Here is a 22,644-nt window from a genome sequence, read left to right on the forward strand (position 1 = left end):
CTGCAGGATGGCACAAATGATTGATTGTTAGTTTTGATATTGGTACCTTTCTTCATTTCCTTCATTTCACAGGCTACCATAGTGGCAGGAAGACAGAGTTCCAACCAGATTTGGACCTCCTCTCACCAGACATGTTCCACACAGACCACTGTGAGTGGAACTGTTTAAATAAAGATATCTGTCTGTAGCTCGTCCACTGATTTTAATGACTATCCCTGTTTCTGTCTGCTTGTGTCCTTGTGAACTAGATTATTTTTGTGTGTGCTACATGTCCATGTCAGCATGTCTGTTCCTGCATCTTTGTATCGTTTGCGTCTTTATCACTTGATACTATCTATGGCATGAGGGCATGTTCATGATTAGGCAACCTTACAACCTTAGAACGTTCATAAAATAAACACATGAACAGATATGATTGAAATTGTGTTAGTTCTTCTACAAGTTATAGTCATTACAGTCCATCCCTCTCCTAGGTAAACACGGCCACGCCTCCAGCAGCGGCCCAGCTAATCAGCAGAGTCCAGAGTGTTAGCTCCACTCCCACCTGTATCCCCCAGCAGGCTGTGCTCTTAGGCAACGCCTCCAGCCTCGTCCTCACCGCTAGCCAAGCTCAGATGTATCTGCGGGCTCAGATGGTAAGAGAATGGCACGCACGCACACATTTGTCATTCCTATTTCTCCGCTAATTGAATGGTCTATAGTCATCTCCTCTCCACATAACTAGATGGGCCTCTTCATCTGAATAGTAAAGGAACGCTTTGCTCAATCTACTCAAATCTGATTTTATTGATCGCATACACGTTTAGCAGATGTTATTGCGGGTGTAGCGAAATACTTTTGTTCCGAGCAGTAATATCTAACAATACACAACAATACACTTTGGTAAACCGTGGGGTGCTGGGTTGAGCGCACAGAGATGGACGCAGGGACAGGGAGGTTAAACCCAGAAAACACAACTTTACTAGGAAACAAAATAAACGTAACAACAAAATAACTTAAGGTTGGCTCGATCCTTCTCATTTAGGCTCCGGGCCTCCGGGAGCTTCATTCCCCTCTGTAGGCTCACTCCTTGCCTCTCACTTTTTCTCTCCCATGGTGTGCCACGGTGCTCAATTTATGTGGCCTTTACGGTTGGTTGGCACTTTCCCCTAATTACACCGAATTGAAGCCATCAGCATTGGGGTGCCCAGCCTGGGTACTCCCAACAGAGGGTGCCAATGTCCCAGCACGTACCGCCCCTCTATCACCAACCCCGAGGGTAAACTTGCCGGGATAACACAACACACAAATATAAAAATAAAATAATGGAATTGAGAAGTATAGAAATATTAGGACGAGCAATGTCAGAGTCCGGAGTATAAATGTATTTATTATTTGTATTTATTAATGATTAAATACAGCCTTATTCAAAAAATTGAATAAATCATTTCCTAATCAATTTACAAACAATACCCCATAATGACAAAGCAAAAACAGATGTTTTAAAAAAAATTGCAAATGTTTTACAAATAAAAAAATTAGATATGACGTTTAAATAAGTATTCAGACCCTTTACTCAGTACTTTGTTGAAGCACGTTTGGCAGCGATTACAACCTAGAGTTTTCTTGGGTATGATGCTATAAGCTTGTCACACTTGTATTTGGGGAGTTGCTCCCATATGAATACTTTCCGAATGCACCGTATAGACATTATGGACAGTACGTGGATAGAATATACAGTTGAAGTCGGAGGTTTACATACACCTTAGCCAAATACATTTAAACTAAGTTTTTCACAATTCCTGACAATTAATCCTAGTAAAAATTCCCTGTCTCAGGTCAGTTAGGATCATCACTTTACTTTAAGAATGTGAAATGTCAGAATAATTGTAGAGGGAATGATTTATTTCAGCTTTTATTTCTTTCATCACATTCCCAGTGGGTCAGAAGTTTACATGCACTCAATTCGTATTTGGTAGCATTCCTTTTAAATTGTTTAACTTGGGTCAAATGTTTTGAGTAACCTTCCACAACCTTCCCACAATAAGTTGGGTGAATTTTGGCCCATTCCTCTTGACAGAGCTGGTGTAACTCAGTTAGATTTGTAGGCCTCCTTGCTCACACAAGCTTTTTCAGTTCTGCCCACAAATTTTCTAAAGGATTGAGGTCACGGCTTTGTGCTGGCAACTCCAATACCTTGACTTTGTTGTCTTAAAGCCATTTTGCCACAACTTTGGAAGTATGTTTGGGGTCATTGCCCATTTGGAACACCCATTTGCGACCAAGCTTTAACTTCCTGATGTCTTGAGATGTTGCTTCAATATATCCAAATCATTTGCCTTCCTCAAGATGCCATCTATTTTGTGAAGTCCCCCAGTCTCTCCTGCAGCAAAGCACCCCCACAACATGACGCTGCAACCCCTGTGCTTCATTGTTGGGATGGTGTTAATCGGCTTGCAAGCCTCCCACTTTTTCCTCCAAACATAACGATGGTCATTATGGCCAAACAGTTCTATTTTTGTTTCATCACACCAGAGGACATTTCTCCAAAAACTATATTTGTCCCCATGTGGAGTTGCAAACCGTAGTCTGGCTTTTTTATGGCGGTTTTGGAGTAGTGGCTTCTTCCTGCTGTCCGGCCTTTCAGGTTATGTCGATATAGGACTCTTTTTACTGTGGATATAGATACTTTTGTACCTGTTTCCTCCAGCATCTTCACAAGGTCCTTTGCTGTTGTTCTGTGATTGATTTGCACTTTTCGCACCAAAGTGTGTTCATCTCTAGGAGACAGAATGTGTCTCCTTCGTAAGTGGTATGACGGCTGCATGGTCCCATGGTGTTTATACTTGCGGATGAACCAGACTTGTGGAGGTCTGATTTCTTTTGATTTTTCCATGATGTCAAGCAAATGCACTGAGTTTGAAGGTAGGCCTTGAAATACATCCACAGGTACACCTCCAATTGACTCAAATGATGTCAATTAGCCTATCGAAAGCTTCTAAAGTCATTGCATAATTTTCTGGAAATGTTCACGCTGTTTAAAGGCACAGTCAACTTAGTGCATGTAAACTTCTGACCCACTGGAGTTGTGATACAGTGAGTTATAAGTGAAAAAATCTGTCTGTAAACCATTTTTTGAAAAATTGCTGGTGTCATGCGCAAAGTAGATGTCCTAACTGACTTGCCAAAACTATAGTTTGTTAACAAGAAATGTGTGGAGTGGTTGAAAAACTAGTTTTAATGACTCCAACCTAAGTGTATGTGTCTGAGTCTAAGTGTCTGGCTGTATGTAAACTTCCAACTTCAACTGTATAGTTTATCTGAAGAATACATAGGAAAGAATAGAATATGTACAGCAATAGTTGAATAGGATGGACTTGACTAGAATAGAGTACTCTATGTTTTCCATATGATTTAATATTATGATTTCCTTCATGTGGCCAGGGTATAGATATGTGGCACAGCAGAGGGTAATTTAGAAGGAAAACAAGACTCTAAACTTGTGTGTCAGTTATGTTTTTACTGGCAGATATACTGAGGTTCCTCGTATGTTTTTTTTGGGACAGGAGCCATAGTGGAGAGTCATGTTTTTTGTTGTTGACAACTCTTTCCTCTCTGAAACCATCAAGCATCCTTGAGTTGCTATCCATCTTAGATCAGAATAACACAGTGCAAGGCTGCACATGGCTGGCCTTGTTCAAAATCAAATTGCTGCCAGGGAAGAAAATGCCTTAGCCATGTAATTCATGGATGGCGAGATTCAGTTGAAAGAGCTTTGTTACTGTTGTTTTTTGGCCTCAATAGCTCAGTGGGATAACACCAACTTTAGCTGAGGGCTTAGCTGGTCCTGATTTGGAGCTGTCTTAGTGCCAATACTGTTTTGTTCTCCCAGCTCATCTTCACCCCAACTGCAACTGTTGCCACTGTCCAATCAGCAGCCTCATCACAGTCTGCCACCAACCAACAATCTGCTAGTGCACAGGTAATATTCACCACACACAACATCCATTCACAACCCCAATAAGCACACACATGCACACAATTGGATTCAATTTTTTTGTTTTGTACCTTTATTTAACTAGGCAAGTCAGTTAAGAACAAATTCTTATTTACAATGACGGCCTACACCGGCCAAACCTTGTGATGCTGGGCCAATTGTGCACAGCCCAATGGGACTCTCAATCACATCCGGAATTGAACCAGGGTGTCTGTAGTGACACCTCTAACTCTGAGATGCATTGTCTTGCGGCACTCAGGAGTCCTACTATGGGAGAATCCCAATTGTTTTTTCTCGCCTCCTCTCCTCCTTCTGCAAGGAGAGGAAACGTGGAAACAAATTAGCTTGTATGAATTAAGACTGTCGTTCTCCAATCACTGGTCTTCAGACAAATTATGTTTACAGGAGCAGAATCCCCAAATAAATATGTAATGTGATAATAACAGATGTAGCTAGTTGTGCAAGACATTTTATAGATAAAAGGATGAGTAAAATATTGTTTTTAAATGTGTTTCTCCTTCTCCTTTTTGTTTTTTTACCTTTATATAACTAGGCAAGTCAGTTAAGAACAAATTTTTATTTTCAGTGGTGTAGTTCTATCTTTGAATTTATCAATCAAAATTTGTAGCCTACTGACAGATGTAGCCTTTTGAATATCATTGTAGAATAGACCTATGCATAAAACGCTTCATACATTTGCAACGTCTGCCTATGCCCACACATTGTCTCAAGAATAGTTGCTATTTTTAATATGCCAAACACTGTTAGGTATACCTAATATCCAAATAGACCATCATCTCTGTAAATCTTGAATGATAATTCAATACGTTTTACTGGTGAAATGTCCAAACTGCATGCCAATAATTTGATCTCAATCAGTTTCATGGGAATATGCCTTTAGATCTTCTGTTTCATGAGCGAAGAAGCCCTTTCCTGCAGTCAAATGACCAAATCGCCCTCTAGTGGCCTCATGGGTGGAATGTTATTAATATTTTTCATAAAAGTATAATTAATGAACAAACAAAAAATGTACAACCGAAAATACAGTATTTCTATGTCAAGCGATTCGGTTATATTTCAGTCTTCTGTGATATACAGTACCAGTCAAAAGTTTGGACACACCTACTCATTCAAGGGTTTTTCTTTATTTTTACTATTTTCTACATTGTAGAATAATAATGAAGACATCAAAATTATGAAAAAACACATATGGAATCATGTAGTACCCAAAACAGTGTTATATTTGAGATTTTTTTAAGTATCCACCATTTTCATTTTTGACAGCTTTGCACACTCTTGGCATTCTCTCAACCAGCTTCATGGGGTAGTCACCTGGAATGCATTTCAATTAACAGGTGTGCCTTGTTAAAAGATCATTTGTGGAATTTATTTCCATCTTAGTGTGTTTGAGCCAATCACTTGTGTTGTGACAAGGTCGGGGTGGTATACAGAAGATTGCCCTATTTGGTAAAAGACAAGTCCATATTATGGCAAGAACAGCTCAAATAATCAAAGAGAAACGACAGTCCATCATTACTTTAAGACATGAAGGTCAGTCAATGCGGAACATTTCAAGAACTTTGAAAGTTTCTTCAACCACAGTTGCAATTAGAGTTACCAGCCTCAGAAATGCAAACTTGTAGTGTATTTGAGTTTTAAAAAAGCATCTAAAGTTTGTCATTTCCACACACAGAAATTTCAGACTTGATTGCCCTAACGAAAAATGTATCAACCCCTACAAAAATGTAATTAATTATAATACATATAGTAATTCACAATTCCTGTTGCTGCAGGTTTATTTTCTTGCTGTAGCAAACTGGCTGAAATTAAGATCCTACATCTGTATCTATAGGCTGCTACAGCCTACAGATTTATTTTGTTTGTCATTCTATCGTTTTCATGGCATTTTAGTGTTGATTAAATATCATTTATTTAGAATTTATCAGAATTAATTTTCCATACGTTTTTTTGACCAGCTCTGACTATTCGCAAATTGAAAAAAGTGAGGGAGTGCCGCTCCCCCACGCTATGGCAGCACTACTCCCTGCTCCTTTGTTTGCCTGCTAACGAATTGGCACTCTCCTCGATCACCCATTAGTTTCCGGGTCACGGAGGAGTCGAGGAGAGAACATACTTTTGTCCAATTGGAATTTTTCCAATGATGATGTTTTAAATCTCCTTTTCCCATAGGTGCAGAACCTTGCCATCTGTAGTCAGCAGGGGGCCCCCTCCTCCTCTCAGCTCCAGGGCCTTCATCTCAAACAGATGTCTGGAGGGGCCCAAGTTTCCCTGGCTGGTCAGCTCAGGGGTCCAACCCAGGGACCGCAGGGAGCACAACTGGGGTCCCTGGCGGCCCCATCAGAGGGGGGGCAGAAAGGTGAGGGCCACTTGGTGACCATGAGCCGCAGTGTGATGGCCGTCAGCAGTCACCCCCTCATCAGCCCAGGTAGACCACACTCAAAGCGCCCTGTTCAAGGTTAGCATAACAAAGAAACATAGGTTTAATAGTAATTGTTATATTAGCCTGAATGTAGGTGGTGTATGATGACACCAACACTGTTTCATAAACATGATAACAGTAGGGCATGTAGCCGCAGCCAGGGCGGGGCGCTGTTGATTTTCTACTTTTGCTATAGATAAATCAAATTTCACACACAGTTAGAGCAAGTCTAAAGAGGTGTTTTTACCACACAATTTTGTCAAAAGACACTTCCATAACCTTGTCTCCGCTATAGGTCCTTTTGAGTTCTACTTCCATACCACATCACCAGGCCGGCACAGGGCTATCTGTCAGACCTATCCAAGAGAAGGCTTTACTGTAAAATGCAGGCCAATCCTTCATTAGACTGCCAGCCCTATTCACGTGGACCCACTTACAGAGGAAATGTATTATTATTACAGGACGTAAAGGGGAAATGGCCTAGGATCAGACGGCAAGCCTCAGCCAGACCCCAGTTACAGCTCCAAAACAGAGCAAATATGGCAGAGAAGGGTTCTAAAAGTAGTCTTAATGGCAAGACGACTGACAACTTCCAAACACAGCAGCAGTACACTCAGCTTAGTTCTAATATGCAGAGTTCCTTGACCAGTGGGGGATAAAAGTACCAAATTGTCATACTTGAGTAAAAGTAAAGATACCTTAATAGAATATGACTCAAGTGAAAGTGAAAGTCACCCAGTAAAATACTACTTGAGTAAAAGTCTAAAAGTATTTTGTTTTAAATATATCTAACTATCAAAAGTAAATGTATTCGCTAAAATATACTTAAGTATCAAAAGTAAAAGTACTAACAATAAAAAATTCCTTATATTAAGCCAAGTAGACGGCACAATTAAATGTTTTATTTATGGATAGCCAGGGGCACACTCAAACACTCAGAAATCCTTTACAAACAAAGCATTTGTGTTTCGTGAGTCCACCAGATCAGAGGCATTAGGGATGACCAGGGATGTTCAATTGATAAGTGTGTGAATTGGACCGTTTTATGTCCTGCTAAGCATTTAAAATGTAAAGAGTACTTTTGGCTGTCAGGGAAAATGTATGGAGTAAAAAGTACATTATTTTATTTAGGAATGTAGTGAAGTAAAAGTAAAAGTTGAAGTTCGAACACTGTTAAAAGCTGAACTGTTGCACGAGGAGGAGAGACCTTTTTCCCCCATGAGGATCTCATTAGTAGTTGGGATAAAAGGGATATCCCAAACACCATCTTATACAGTCACCTCCTTCCTGCAGCACTAGAGCTTTAAGCAGCCCTAAGCCAAACCAGACGGTTTCCCTAGTGTTGCTAAAGGTGAGGAGGGCAAGGCTGCAGTGGAGGATGCGGCTGAAAGCTTGACCCATGGGTCTGAGCTACTCCTAATGAGCTACTTCCAGATGGGGGCTGGCTGGGGGGACGCCCCTCAGTGCTGCACATCTTCCCCTCTGTCACCATGTGCGCACAGGAACCCTCCCCCCCACCCACTTCTGCTTCCGATTAAAATGCATACCACAAGGGGTTGCGCTACTGTTTTATAAAAATATTGTTGGTGGTATTTATTTCCTTATGGAAAAACCAAATGAATTTCACATGTGAACGCATGTGAAGTGTCCCAAAAACACATGTTTTCATATGATTTCACATTTTCCACATGTGAAATCATGTGATTTTCCTGTAAGGGTTGCGTCTGTTGGGTTATTTTGACCGGCTCAATTGGTTCATGTACGGAACATTGTGTGCTAGATTCAATTATTTACTGATATGTGTAAAACCAAAAGTAGACTGCGGTCTGGACCCAAAGTCGCAATATTGAATTGGACACAAAGCAGTCTCCCCGCAGCTAGCCAGTTTGAAGCTTTTCGACTTGGCAGTGTAACACATGTAAGTGGTGTGTGAATATTGGAGGGAAGGCTGGCACACCGCTTTAAAGGAGTTGTCACACAACTAGTGGCTGTAGAAGAGTTTCCACAGAATAATCCCCAAACCACAGCAGAGTGAGTTGTCAAAAAGGCCTTTGTTTCCACCAGTTTGGGGCCTGACTGAGGTACTTATAAATGGTAAGGCAGGCATTCTATGAGTGGACCACAGCAGAGGAAACCAAGAAGGCTAATGATCACGAGACGTGCTGCCCCTCCAGAAATTGCTGCTCTTCACATGCAGTAGAGGCATCTACTGCACACATTCAATCAAAAGTGATTGGGCTTCATGCATGGAGGACAACAGCTGTTTCACCGATAGGTCCCATTGAGTTGAGCGTGTCATGTGTGTAGAATGAGACACAGTTGACTGGATACATTCACCTGAAGACAGACTCTGTGGTGGCGCGATACAAACGGACTGAAGGGGATGTCAAAGGTATTAGCTTGACAGTGATGGTTGGCATACAGTACATGATTTAGGGGACAAATCCATTAAAGAAACTCAGGACTATTTATTTACAGGTTCGTTTTAGTTTACCATGGTTTTCTGTTAAAGGCCCAGTGCAGTCAAACATGTGATTGCCAGTGTTTTATATTTCCACACTATGATGTTGCAATAATACTGTGAAATTGTGAAAATGACTAATGCCCTTTTAGTGTAAGAGCTGTTTTGATGGGAGTTCTGGCCTTCCGTGGTTGCATCACCATGTGGTAAATTAGTTAGTAGACCACTAAGAAACAGAGTTCCAAACCTCTCTGCCAATAACAGCACATTTTCAGTTTTTCCCTCCCCATTCAGACCACTCCCAGACAGTCCTAGCTAAATTCTTGCTTGAGAAATTGTTGTTTGCTAAGAAGCTATTTTTCTTTATTTTTGACAATTTGTATTGAAAACAATCACAGTTAGGAACTTAATTGTTACCCAGAAATGATTTGATATTGAGATAAAAACGCCTGCATTGGACCTTTAAGAGACTACACATGAAATCCTAATTTCACTAATACAATATTTATTTGTATAGCACTTTTCATGATACTCAAAGACATTCAAAGTCACTAGCCATAACATGGCTTCGATGGTGTTTTGATTTGGGTTTCGCTCTCCTATAAGTGAATGTCCGTAGTAACCACAGACCTTTACAAACTGCAGCGCTTGCAAGACTCTGATGTGGAAGGCGGCAATGTTTTTGAAAACGGGAAGCTGTCTTTAAGTGTCCTGTTACTCGTACGCCTACGACTACATCAATGGCTCTTTTCCCCAGATGTTTATCTTCTCTAGTTCCACAGACCATGGTAATGTGTTTGGCCTCAGGGAACCTATTGTTCTGCGTATAAACACCATTTTATGAGAGTGAGGATTAATCCCGGCTTGACTGACTGAAGCCAAAGATGAACATGCCCTGGGGTGTCTGTTTGTTTGGGAAGTTATTGCTGTGGTAACCAATGTAAGATATGTCTGAGGCTTACTCATTTAGGGCCAAATCCTAACTTGAAATGTACACAACTAAGAATTACATACAAGGGTAGCTACATTTTATTGTTTGTTTTGTGAAAGAAACCTGATATTTCTTAGTTTAAAGACTAATGTTGATTTACGTGTTTGTTTTTTTACAGCGCACGCACAAATCCAGACGCACCAGTTTCTGCAGCAGCAAAAACAGCAGCAGTTTGTGTTCCAACAGCAGCAACACCAGACCCAGCAGCTTTCTCTGAGGGGCCAGGCCCCGGTGCTACACACAGCCTCCATCCACAGTCACACTCAGGCCCAGATGCTACAGGCCCTGGCCATCCAGCCCCCGCCCAAGGAGGGCCCCGTCCCTGTACTGCCCAAACCATTTGTCTCTGCGAATGTTCCTAGCCAGCAGGCCACCATCTTTCACTCCACCGTCAGTCCCCAGATTCTTACCCACAACGGGCCATCCCTTGTGGTCACCCAGACCCAGACCCAGGCTGCTCCGCTGCCCAACACCAAGCTAGTGCAGATGGCTGCAGTCGACCTCCAGATCCAGCCAACTGCTCTTACACCAGCCTCTCAGCTGGTTCAGGATAGTGCTGGCAAGGAGCTGCCCACGTCTGAGGTAGTCACGGAGAACAGCTCCACTCCCCTCATACAGCAGCCAACAGCCCCTCCTATTCTTGAGGTCATCACTATTGAGCAATGCCCATCGGATCCCAGCAACCCCACCACACCCACTGGAGGTAGATATTATATTTTATATGTCACAGGTTGCATCTCTAAGTCATTGGACTAATGGTTAACCAGAAGCCCTGACTGGCTGTTCAATTTGTTACAGTAATGTGACATCCCACCCATCCATTCACTCACTCACTCCCATCCATCTGTATGCTTGGGCAGCTCAGGCATAATGGCCATCCCCACTCTAGCGCTCCCCTTAAGCAGAATACTAAATCTGTCATGGCCCAGAGTCCATTGTCCTACCTTGCCACTTGGGGGAACGTGACAGCTTTAGCCATAATTACGGGAAAGGGTCAGGCTTTGTCACTCCCGCCATGGGAAAGTTTTCAGGCTTCCGCTTCCGTCTTACCAATATATTTCTCAAATTTTGAGGGAATTCGATTATCGGGACCAAGTTATCCCGGTGGGAAGAGTTTGCAGCAGGTGAAAAGAATTTGTATACAAGTCGGCTCAAAACAAAAGTGACATTTGTGTTTTCAAATGCAAAAGTGATATTTTGATTTTTTTTTAAATCTTCCATCCCAATGAAAAATTGTTTGAAAATTCTAACATATATTACATGGACAATTCCATGTAGACTCTAATTGTTCGATTTGAGAGGGCGTTCCTTCCACTTTAGCCTGTTCATGTCACGGGCCATTTACCGGTGCACCGGAAAGCAGTGAGGGGAAAATAAAGTCCACCAATCCAACCAATCAGAGAGGGACTCCTTTTGAGCTACTCGTCGCCATTGAATCACATTCCAAGTTGCGCTGGCCAATTGTGGGAGTGCTTAATTTCCTAAAGGCTCATCATGTCTGACAGGTGTATCTGAGTGAGACATCCACTCAGACATTCAAACATGAATAATATACTTTCAAGAGGCCCGGATGCTATTACTCTGCAGATACTGAAGTGGCCGCCACTGCTACTTGGCTACTCTGAATCACAGCAGTACACCACGTGATCATGGCACAATCCTCCTCTAAGTGTAACTGTTAGGTGGTCATAATTACAACCTTGATCTAGCATGTCCAGTGATGCCTAAAACCTTGGTCCACCCTCAAGCCTGGGCCAGCATGTCTGCTTGTGGACATCTTGTGACAGACAGCTGAATTAAATAATACTTGTGTCAGAAAAACGTGCTATGTATATGTCATGACATGTAATTTAACACCGTCTTTACTATTCGTAGTATATTTTGACATAATGACAAGTCCTGGAAGAGTTGGAGGTCCTATACCTTTAGGCCCATAGCTCAAAAGTTGAGAAAATCCATCTCTCAATTTTCCCCATTCCAAACATTTGTCACTGAATCTATGAAAATATGCTATTTTTACATACAGGCTTTCTATTCTGTCTTGCCAATATAGTTCTCAAATATTGAGGGGATTCGATTATCTGGACCGGGTTTCCCAGGTGGGAAGAGTTTGCAATGGGTGAAAGTTTATTGCATTCTCTATGGTACAGAGATGCCTCCCGGCAGTGAGCCAGGGTCCCTCTTCTGGCCAACGGCCAAGTCGGCTCAAAACAAAAGTAACATTTGTGTTTTCAAATTGATATTTTGATAACAACTATCTGCCATCCAAATGAAAAGTAGTTAAATAGTTAAACAAATTAGAACTTTTATTATATGGACAACTACTGTTACTGTTCGAATAGAGAAGGGCGCTCCTCCCACTTTTGCTTGTTCATGTCACGGGCCATATACCAGTGCTCCGCGGTTCATTTTAATCAAACCACCAATGTGGTAGATTGTACTGGAAAGCAGTGGGAGTGGAAAATATAGTCAGCCAGTCCAACCAATCAGAGAGGGAGTGATTTTGAGCTACTCGTCACCATTGGATCACATTCCAAGTTGCGTAGTCCAATGGTGGGGGCGCTTTATTTTCTATTCAGTTCAGGCATACAAAGGCTACTTGCTTGTGTACTTTTGCAGGGATAATAGTGCCGAACAAACTGAAGAAAGCATACGAAAAAGTGTCGATGTGATTGCATTGCTTGTGTAGTTTCTACTTATGTAACGGGTGCGTATTTCCACGGAATATTTGTGAATTGTTTGAGAACATGATTTGTTTGCTCCATGTTGCCTTGGCGGACGGGATGTGAAAGGAAGGGTTGCTCGGAGCAGTGGAACAAAGGGGTGTGCCACGGAGTACTGTCTTTGGGTGTGCTTTCGCTCCCGTGTTGACCGTTGTCGGGGCGTTAGAATCAGAGCGTCTATATTTGTCATTTATTGTGGTGCGTTTCTCAATTTAAGCTAATTTTCAAAAGAGGGCAAATGTAGTTTTAATGATGTCGACGAAACCTTTGCACTTTTATACCGTAAGTTATTAGGAACAATACGCATGTGGGACAATAAGCACCTTGCGCAATGATCATTAATGATTAGTTGATAGAGTACATATTCTTTGTATAAAATACTTACTATTCTTAATTGTTTTGTTGACGAAAGTAGTTTTTTTGTAGATGTAGAATGATGCGGGGAGGAAAATAAACAACAAAAGTGTTCCAGATTTTCTTCTAGAATCATTAATTCTTCACTGCGTAAAACATGTCCATATTCATCATTATTGTTACATGATTGGTCATTCTCTCTTTATTATTATTATTATTACCTCAGCACTGACTCCTGCACGCCAGTTAACATTTTACACAAATATTTCCTTTTTATTTACTCACAAATATGCCATTATGCCAGCAGGTAAGGGAGACGCTGAGTGGCTGAATGCGCAACCAGGTGCAGGCTCACTTCCAGTCATGACCTCAGGGAATGGGAACAATGCGCCCATGGTGACAGGCAGTACCCCACAGAATGGCGAGAGCAAACTGCCTCAAGCCATAGTGAAACCCCAGATCCTCACCCACTTTATTGAGGGATTTGTGATCCAGGAGGGAGCAGAGCCTTTCCCTGTGAGTAGGATTCTGAAGAAGCTTTCCACCCACTGGGCACATGGCTCTTCAGAAGCAGAGACACACACACACACAAGCGGACTGGGACCAGAAATCGGCCATGGCATTTATAACACTATCTTTCTCTTGGTCCACACACCGGCCCATTTCTTCTTTTCTTTTTTTAGGCCCCCATTATTAGCCGAATAAGGATCTGTTTTTTTTGCGCAAAATGAAGTTAGACAGGCCCAATGGGCAAATAATTGACCAGTGTTATCTGCCCCTGCACGCCTGTTTTGGAGTCAACTGAACCACGAGGACACATAGTTATCCATGTACATGACCAGTAGTGCACTTCCCTCTAGTGGACTAAATGAGACTAAACCATTCGTATCATTGTGTAGTGTACAGCATTTTACCACCGGTGTAAGCAGCATGTGTGACGTGAATTGTCTCTGTCCTTTCAGGTGGAACGCCCGTTGTCGTTGCTGATCGAGAACCTGAAGAAACACAAACAGCAGACGCACTCTGACTCTGAGAAGACGACGACCTCCTCCAACAGCACCACTGACTCTGAGATGGAGGACCTATCACAGCAAGGTAAAGGACCAGCCAGAAGACATCTTGCTTGGCCCACTTCTATGGCCTTTTCTCAATTAGATTTGCTCAACTCCTGTGTCCTCTCTCCTCCCGTCTTCTCTTGCCTCCTTTACAAAAAGGTCAAAGGTAACCGAGGAGAGGCGGTCGAGGAGAGTGAACGTGGACGAAGATGCGCTTATACAAAATGAGAAGCTCCTCCACTTACAAATTACGTTTACAGGGGGGGAATCCCAAAATAAATGTGTAAAGGGATAAAAACAAATTTAGGTTAGTTGTGCAAGACATTATATAGGTAAAAGGACAAGTAACATTGTTTTTAAATGTGTATTGTTGGAGGAGAAAAGCATGCACAACAGCTGATTCAAAGGGGGTGTGGTAGATATCAAAACTATTCTGCTGTAGGATACACTTGCTTCCTCGCAAAAGGAGGCTATCGGGGAGTGGAGGACCGTCTTTCATTTGCCTACTAACGAATTGACACACTCCCTGACCACTTATCAGTATCCAGGTCGCAGAGGAGAGAGGATGTAGGATGGACTTTTGCCCAAACGAGAAAAGGCCTATTACCCCAAAACTACAAGCTTCTCTTTGTGCTTGAATCTCAGCACAAATGTTTGTACATGTTGGCACTTGGATTTGCTCTTCTTGATCCGTACTGTAGGACTGTCTTTAGGGTTTTATCAGTCTCATGTCAACTCTCTGAACATCGGAAAGTCAGCCAACCACTTGCCTCCGTAGACATGAAGCCATACCACACTCATTGCCTGTCATGCCAACCGGCATTCTGTGTTAATACCCACCATATTTTTACCCCTGGTTCCCATGTTGCTGTGCAGAGCTGAAGCAGCAAGAGGAGCCCACCCTGACGTGTGAGCTGTGTGGCAGAGTGGACTTTGCCTACAACTTCAAGAGATCCAAGAGGTTCTGCTCCACAGTGTGTGCCAAACGGTAAGGCTTGGGTAGACAAGATGCTGGGACTGAGATCTGGGTCGTACTCATTAGGCACCAAACGGAAGGAAACAGACTGCAACAGGGAGGAACTATCTGAACTTCTATTTTCCATTGGAAAAACATTTAGCAAAGGTGTGGTCTAATGAATATACCCCAGGCATCCTGAATGACATTTTCGCCAGCAGTTGTTGCTGCAGTAATTACAGCAGTAGTACACAAGTGCAGGAATAAGAAATACATTAATTGGCTTATTCGTTACTTGAGCTTTTAATTTGTTAGTCAGATTTAATTTTTTTAAATTAATTGACAATTTTAAAAATAATGGCTTGCTCAGCCTTTGAAACACTTAGTTACCCAAGCTACTTGTTGATACCCCCCCCCATAAAATGTTTGTGCAGGTACAATGTGGGGTGTACAAAGCGAATGGGCCTCTTTCCAAATCGACAAACCACAATGGAGAAACTGAAGAAGCAGAGAACATCCAATGGGAACCACCAGAACTCAGGCTCCGAGACCAAAAAACAGGTGAAATGGCATTGTTCACGAAATATCAAGAATAAAAGCACTATATGACTTTATAAACATATTTCCATTGAGACCCTCTTTCTGGCTAGTATGGCAATAATCCCATATCACTTCAAAGCTAAATCTTTCCTTTGTGTTTCCAGACTCCCATTACTGGGCAACAACCTGGGGGTGGATCGGTGACGTCCAGCCACCCCTCTCACCCTGGTCACAGGGAGTTCAGCCAGTGTTTAGACATGTCCAGCTACGAGGGTCCCCCTTCACCCCCACTGTCTGCTGCCAGCTCTAGTGCTCCCAGGTCCCAGGCGGGCAGAGGGGCAGAGCACATGGAGGGCTGTGGACAAGAGCTGCCCCTCCTTTCCCAGCACTTCCAGCCCAGAGACCCGGCCAAGTGGAACGTGGATGAGGTCTACGAGTTCATCTGCTCCCTGCCAGGTGGGCACTGCGACATTTTCCATTTACTCCAACAGTTTCTAAATGGCAGAGTAGCAGCCCAATACAACAGTGGTCACCAACCTTGCCTTTGGAGAAATCCAGGGTGTGCATGCTTTTGTTTTAGCCCAGTAGTAACACACCTACTTCAGTCAAAAAACTTAGTCTTTTGATTAGTTGAAATACAAATTAAATCAAAGTTTGTTTCAACACTAAAACATAGATATCGGTTCCACGAACAAGATTGCTGACCTGACCCCTGTCATAAATCAAGCAGGAGTGATTTTTAGAAAAGACTTGCCTGGAACCTGGTGGTTATGTGTAATGTTATTCTTTTAATAAATATATTTCTTATAAAGCTAACTCATCAGGCTGTTTGTTTATGTTCCCAGGTTGCCTGGCGATAGCCGAGGAGTTCCGCTCGCAGGAGATCGACGGCCAGTCCTTGCTGCTGCTGAAAGAGGACCACCTCATGGGCACCATGAACATCAAACTGGGGCCTGCGCTCAAGCTCTTTGCCGAGATCAGTATGCTGAGAGACTCGTAACCCCTCCTCTCTGGAGCCAATCCACACTGCCGGAAAGTGTCCAGAACACCGTATTTATACGGCACTCTGACCAGGCTCAAGCCTACCGCTGTGGCAGGTTGGTCCCACGGGGGTGTAGGATGGACGAAGGGTGTCTCTGTTTCATAGAAGCTGATGGTCCATAGCATATTGACAACGCTATCTGAGTTTCGAGCTTTGCCTCTTTGGACTCTCCTATGCAATGCAGGAACCGTTAGCTACTGAATGAGTTGTACTGTGGATGTTGTACTGTGCACAAGGAACTTATCCAGCTAGACTCAAATGGACAAGGTTGTACTTAAGTTCATAAATGCCGTTTACTAGTAGTTAGAGATTCTCTGGTACATCTGTATACTTTTTTAGCCAGTAATTCTGAAAGTAGCGCTCACGAGCCAAAAGTGGTCCCTGAACATTGCGTACTACGTAACATATGTGCCGATATGTGCATCACGTCATTGCTCTCTCGCTCTGCTGTGTGCGTCTTGCTAGCTGTCACTCAAATAGTGAGGGGCTGAAGCACATTGGTTGGAACTCGAATTGTTAGGGGGCTGGCCCACATGGGGGAAAATGTAGGGAAAATGGCACCGCACAGCTTCCAGTAAACCGCCTCTTTCAAACTAGGATTTTGTGGCTAATTGAGGTAAAGTAATTCTGCTCATAGATTATGCATGTATGAACTACACATGTCACATGCACCAAATACAACAGGTGTAGACTTTACAGTGAAATGCTTACTTACGAGCCCATTCCCAACAATGCAGAGTTAAAATATGAGGCATATATTTGCTAAATTAAAAGGAAATGCACATCCAGCCTGAAGTGGGATGTTTTAAAAATATATGAACTCAGCATACAAAAAAAGTCTTCTCACTGTCAACTGCTTTTATTTTCAACAAACTTAACATGTACATATTTGTATGAACATAAGATTCAACAACTGACACAAACTGAACAAGTTCCACAGACATGTGACGAACAAAAATTGAATAATGTGTCCCTGAACAAAGGGGGGTGTCAAACTTAACAGTCAGTATCTGGTGTGGCCACCAGCTGCATTAAGTACTGCAGTGCATCTCCTCATGGACTGCACCAGATTTGCAAGTTCTTGCTGTGAGATGTTACCCCACTCTTCCACCAAGGCACCTGCAAGTTCCTGGACATTTCTGGGGGAATGGCCCTAGCCCCCACCCTCCGATCCAACAGGTCCCAGACGTACTCAATGGGATTGAGATCCGGGCTCTTCGCTTGTCATGGCAGAACACTGACATTCCTGTCTTGCAGGAAATCACGCACAGAATGAGCAATATGGCTGGTGGCATTGTCATGCTGGAGTGTTATGTCAGGATGAGCCTGCAGGAAGGGTACCACATGAGGGAGGAGGATGTCTTCCCTTTAACGCACAGCTTTGAGATTGAGCTTGTTGTCATTGCAGGCAGTCTGATGACGCTGTGACCGTCCACCTCCATATCAATCCCGTTCCAGAGTACAGGCCTCGGTGTAACGGTCATTCCTTTGACAATAAACGCGAATCCGACCATCACCCCTGGTGAGACAAAACCGCGACTCATCAGTGAATAGCACTTTTTGCCAGTCCTGTCTGTTCCAGCGACATGGGTTTGTGCCCATAGGCGACGTTGTTGCCGGTGGTGTCTGGTGAGGACCTGCCTTACAACCGGCCTACAAGCCCTCAGTCCAGCCTCTCTCAGCCTATTGTGGACAGTCCGAGCACTGATGGAGGGATTGTGCGTTCCTAGTGTAACTCGGGCAGTTGTTGCCATCCTGTACCTGTCCCGCAGGTGTGATGTTCGGATGTACCGATCCTATGCAGGTGTTACACGTGGTCTGCCACTGCAAAGACGATCAGCTGTCCGTTCTGTCTCCCTGTAGTGCTGTCTTGGGCATCTCACAGTACGGACATTACAATTTATTGCCCTGGCCACATCTGCAGTCCTCATGCCTCCTTGCAGCATGCCTGTGGCACTTTTACGCAGATGATCAGGGACCCTGGGCATCTTTCTTTTGGCGTTTTTGTGTCCGTAGAAAGGCCTCGTGTCCTAAGTTTTCATAACTGTGACCTTAATTGCCTACCGTCTGTAAGCTGTTAGTGTTAACGACCGTTCCACAGGTGCTTGTTCATTCATTGTTTGGGTCATTGAACATGTATGGGAAACAGTGTTTAAACCCTTTACAATGAAGATCTGTGAAGTAATTTGTAAAAATCCAAATAATCTTTGAAAAACAGGGTCTTGAAAAGGGACTTTTTTTTTTCTTTTTTTTTTTGCTGAGTTTATATACTTAACAGTCACAAGTTGCGGAGCTTTCTGTAAGTCCATTTTTTTATTTTATTGTTAGGTAGTTGCGTCTGGATTACTTCTCCGTTGATAATATACACTGAGTTTACAAAACACAACACCTGCTCTTTCCATGACATAGACTGGTGAAAGCTATGCCCTGACAAATTGAGGCTGTTCTGAGGGCAAAAGGAGGGGGGTGCGACTCGATATTAGGATAGTGTTCTCAATGTTTTGTACACTCGGTGTATATTTGATTCTTGACTGAAAGTTGGCGTTTTGGGTATTTCGGTCTTGGCGAGAAAGTGGTTAACCTGCCTAGGACTGTATTTTGAGTTTAGGTTATAAACACCATCCACTGCACAGGACAGTACAGAAAATGTTACAGTTCACGCCTTGAATAGGTGGGTTGTGATACTTTCTGAAGTATTTTTGTATATAAATTCAACAAAATAGCCTAAAATCATTGCATCCTTTTTATTTCTTGCTTCTTGGGTTTTTAGAAAACGGGTGTTTTTTAAGGATTCTAAATTTGAATAATTTAGTTTGCTTTCTTAATTTATTGTCCTGTGTCAATGACATTTTCAAAGGGACAAGCCTTAACCATATGTAGTTGTCTGTCAAACTTGCCACCAGGTAGGGTCCCTGGCCTCCAGAAGTCTGGGGAAATGGCAAACGATTACTCTTACAAACTCTAGTGTGAAACTAAAGAAAAATCAATTGTCATTCCAAGTTTGTATTTTGTGTGATATACTACTAGGGTTTTAATTGGACAGGAACACGGAGGGACGTTCAGGTTCCCCCACCTATTTTGGTTGAAAAACCTGTGACATTTGAATAGATTTTAGTGATGATCTAAATTAATAATTTTTGGGGGGAAAAGCACCATTCCCAATTCCATTTTGTGCTCGGTATCTTATTGAAGTGATTGTTTACACAATGAAATGCAGATTTGAATAGATTATCACTCAATGTTTTTTTGGGTCATCACTGCATCATGTCCTGCAGGCCTTTTTTTTATAGACTTTGAAACCTGCTGTAAACCCTCAAACCAAAGTGTCATCGGCATCATGTTTGTACCTGATGTTTAGGATTAGAAACTCACTTTTCATTCTTCAAGTTCTAAACTTGTTGAGTATTTGTATTTATGGAACTAGTTCTTGTATACCACATTTTGTACTCCAAAAATAAAGCCTTAAAATGGTATCTGTGTACACTTTTCTGCAGGGATAAGACCGTACCATCATTATGAATATTTTACTTAGTGAATACATTTAATTGAAATACATTTTGAGTGGAGTCTCCTATATACATAATCAGTCAATAACAGGGGAAGTGAGAGAATAATTCATTAGAACTATTCAACTGGCTGATACAAAAATGTCTTTCATATCTGCTTCTCTAGTGCAGAGACTGAGATGCCATGACCACTACCAGTATGAGTATAAAGCTTATTAGAATCTGACATGGTGAGATACCAGCAACTCCAGCAATTGACAAATATTAATCTAACTCCAAACATATTTTGCTTGAAACTGACCCCAAAAAATGAAATGGGATGTCTTTTAGAAAGGTTGGCAGGTGTCCCTTTTAACAGCCAGTACATGTAGCAAATGTGCAGATCTCACAGGCATGCGGATGGTCAGCCACACCTGCTGTTCACAACCACTACAATTACCACCGATAATCTTCCCTTAAGTATTTATACAAACGCATACCGACACATCTAAATACTGTACATTTAGAAGCGTGTGCATGCACACACACGGTATTTATAGTTTTTCACAATATTACAGAAAGAATCCACTAATTAGCCAAAGGACTTTCAACACTTTAATATCCATATTTTGAAAATAAATGGTAAAATGCCAATGTTTTTCACCCAACCAATCATCGGGTCACTCCTTCCTTTTCAAAATTACAGTTTGGCAGCTCAGTTGCTAATTAGATCGTTTGTTTTCCCAACCCGGTCCTCATCTAGGCTCCGAATGCAGTTTTACTCACGAGTGCCCCCTACTGGAAAATGTTATGGAGTGCAGCTTTAACTCACCTAACCTTGCGAAGGATACCCCGGCTTCCTTGCTTTGGCACAAAGGCATGAATTCTTCAGGGAGAGAAAGGCATGCACACACAGCCACTGTGCTGGTCTTGCTTAAATGTCCCTTCACTGTCCAGCAACATTTCCTCACTGATTCCAGAGAGAATGGGACATCTCCTTCCTCGTGAGAGAATAGAACACAAAAATGGATAATTGCAGCAGCTAGGTATAATAGTGTCCAGCTCACTCTCTAAGAGTGATGTTAGAAAGAAAAACAAAAAAAAAAACTAACGTACTGATTTACAAAGTTAGATAAACATATCGGAGTGGATGCATCAAATCTCATTCAAGTACATATTCATAAAAGCTCAGTTTTTCCCAAAGTGCTGATTGACACTTACCTTGACAAGAACAGCATTAGACATCTGGCAAAAAGCCTCGGGGAGCAGGACAATAGAGAGCAGTCTTCCTCTTTTCTGTTTCTCTGTGATACAGTATGTTCCGTTTTTGGGTTTCTATCTTGATATAAAAAAAATTAAAAAGCCATTTTTTTGACTGCACTCCATCCGGGCTCAGAAAGGATATGATTAGTAATAATTACAGCATGTTATCTATATTTAATAAATAGCTGGTTATTAGGTCTATATGGTGGCATACATAACCTGACACTGTTCATATGCTCAGAAAGCAGTAAGAGAAGCCAAGAGAGGTATCATATATGTTTTATTGGGTTAATGAACCCTCTGTTTTTCTTGTCTCTATATGACACATCCTTTACTGTACGTTGTGTTGATAAATAGTGTCCATTTCAGAAAGATGGGGGGGGGGGGGGCTCTGTTCAATCTGTATCGCTCAAGCATTACAGATTGAGTGATAGACATTTAAAGGTCATTTTCCATTGAGCTGACATATGCAGTGTTTACGGTGAATGCAGTTTTCACTAACGTGGGAACATTGCCTTTAAATTTCAATCACGCTGTAATGCTGAAATTACGCAATATGGATTGAATAGAAGCTTAACTTTATGTTCCTGTTTAGAGTCACTATCAAAAATTGAGACTTACGTGGACACTATTCCACAATTTGTTACAAACAATAAATTTGGTTTTAAACTTTGACTTTATTATGACATTTTTAATCGGTTCCCTTAGTAAACCGCAAACTCAATAGGGTTTTGTTCTTTTTACAGTGATTCAGTCATAAACTCAGCAAAAAAAGAAACTGTCTTTCAAAAATAATTAGTAAAAATCCAAATACCTTCACAGATCTTCATTGTAAAGGGTTTAAACACTGTTACCCATGCTTGTTCAATGACCCATAAACAATTAATGAACATGCACTTGTGGAACGGTCGTTAAGACACTAACAGCTTACAGACGGTAGGCAATTAAGGTCACGGTTATGAAAACTTAGGACACTAAAGAGGCCTTTCTACGGACACAAAACAAACGCCAAAAGAAAGATTCCCAGGGTCCCTGCACATCTGCGTGAATGTACCTTAGGCATGCTACAAGGAGGCATGAGGACTGCAGATTTGGCCAGGGCAATAAATTGCAATGCACGTACTGTGAGATGCCTAAGACAGCACTACAGGGAGACAGGACGGACAGCTGATCGTCTTCGCAGTGGCAGACCACGTGTAACAACACCTGCACAGGATCGGTACATCCAAACATCACACCTGCGGGACAGGTACAAGATGGCAACAATAACTGCCCGAGTACCACCAGGAACGCACAATCCCTCCATCAATGCTCAGACTGTCCACAATAGGCTGAGAGAGGTTGGACTGAGTGCTTGTA

At 42.3% G+C, this 22,644-nt stretch overlaps 1 protein-coding gene across 5 annotated transcripts; it reads left to right on the forward strand.

The window, feature by feature from the left end:
* Nucleotides 1-517: 517 nt before the first annotated feature.
* LOC135504540 (polyhomeotic-like protein 2) lies at nt 518-20,008 on the forward strand. 5 transcript variants are annotated; one of them, XM_064923224.1, is made up of 10 exons: nt 518-635; nt 3,872-3,961; nt 6,167-6,422; nt 9,987-10,571; nt 13,250-13,461; nt 13,908-14,040; nt 14,877-14,988; nt 15,390-15,516; nt 15,660-15,951; nt 16,341-20,008. In XM_064923224.1, the coding sequence occupies exons 1-10, from the start codon at nt 615-617 to the stop codon at nt 16,493-16,495; spliced, it is 1,983 nt and encodes a 660-aa protein (XP_064779296.1). In that variant the 5' UTR covers nt 518-614; the 3' UTR covers nt 16,496-20,008. The 5 variants fall into 5 exon arrangements, with proteins under 5 accessions (XP_064779296.1, XP_064779297.1, XP_064779299.1 ...); XM_064923225.1 differs by having other exon boundaries at nt 13,253-13,461; XM_064923227.1 differs by lacking the exons at nt 518-635; nt 3,872-3,961; nt 6,167-6,422; nt 9,987-10,571 and adding an exon at nt 11,956-12,575.
* The last annotated feature ends 2,636 nt before the right edge of the window (nt 20,009-22,644 follow it).

This window comes from Oncorhynchus masou, chromosome 18 (genome assembly GCF_036934945.1).
Source record: "Oncorhynchus masou masou isolate Uvic2021 chromosome 18, UVic_Omas_1.1, whole genome shotgun sequence".
Classification (NCBI taxonomy): Eukaryota; Metazoa; Chordata; class Actinopteri; order Salmoniformes; family Salmonidae; genus Oncorhynchus; species Oncorhynchus masou.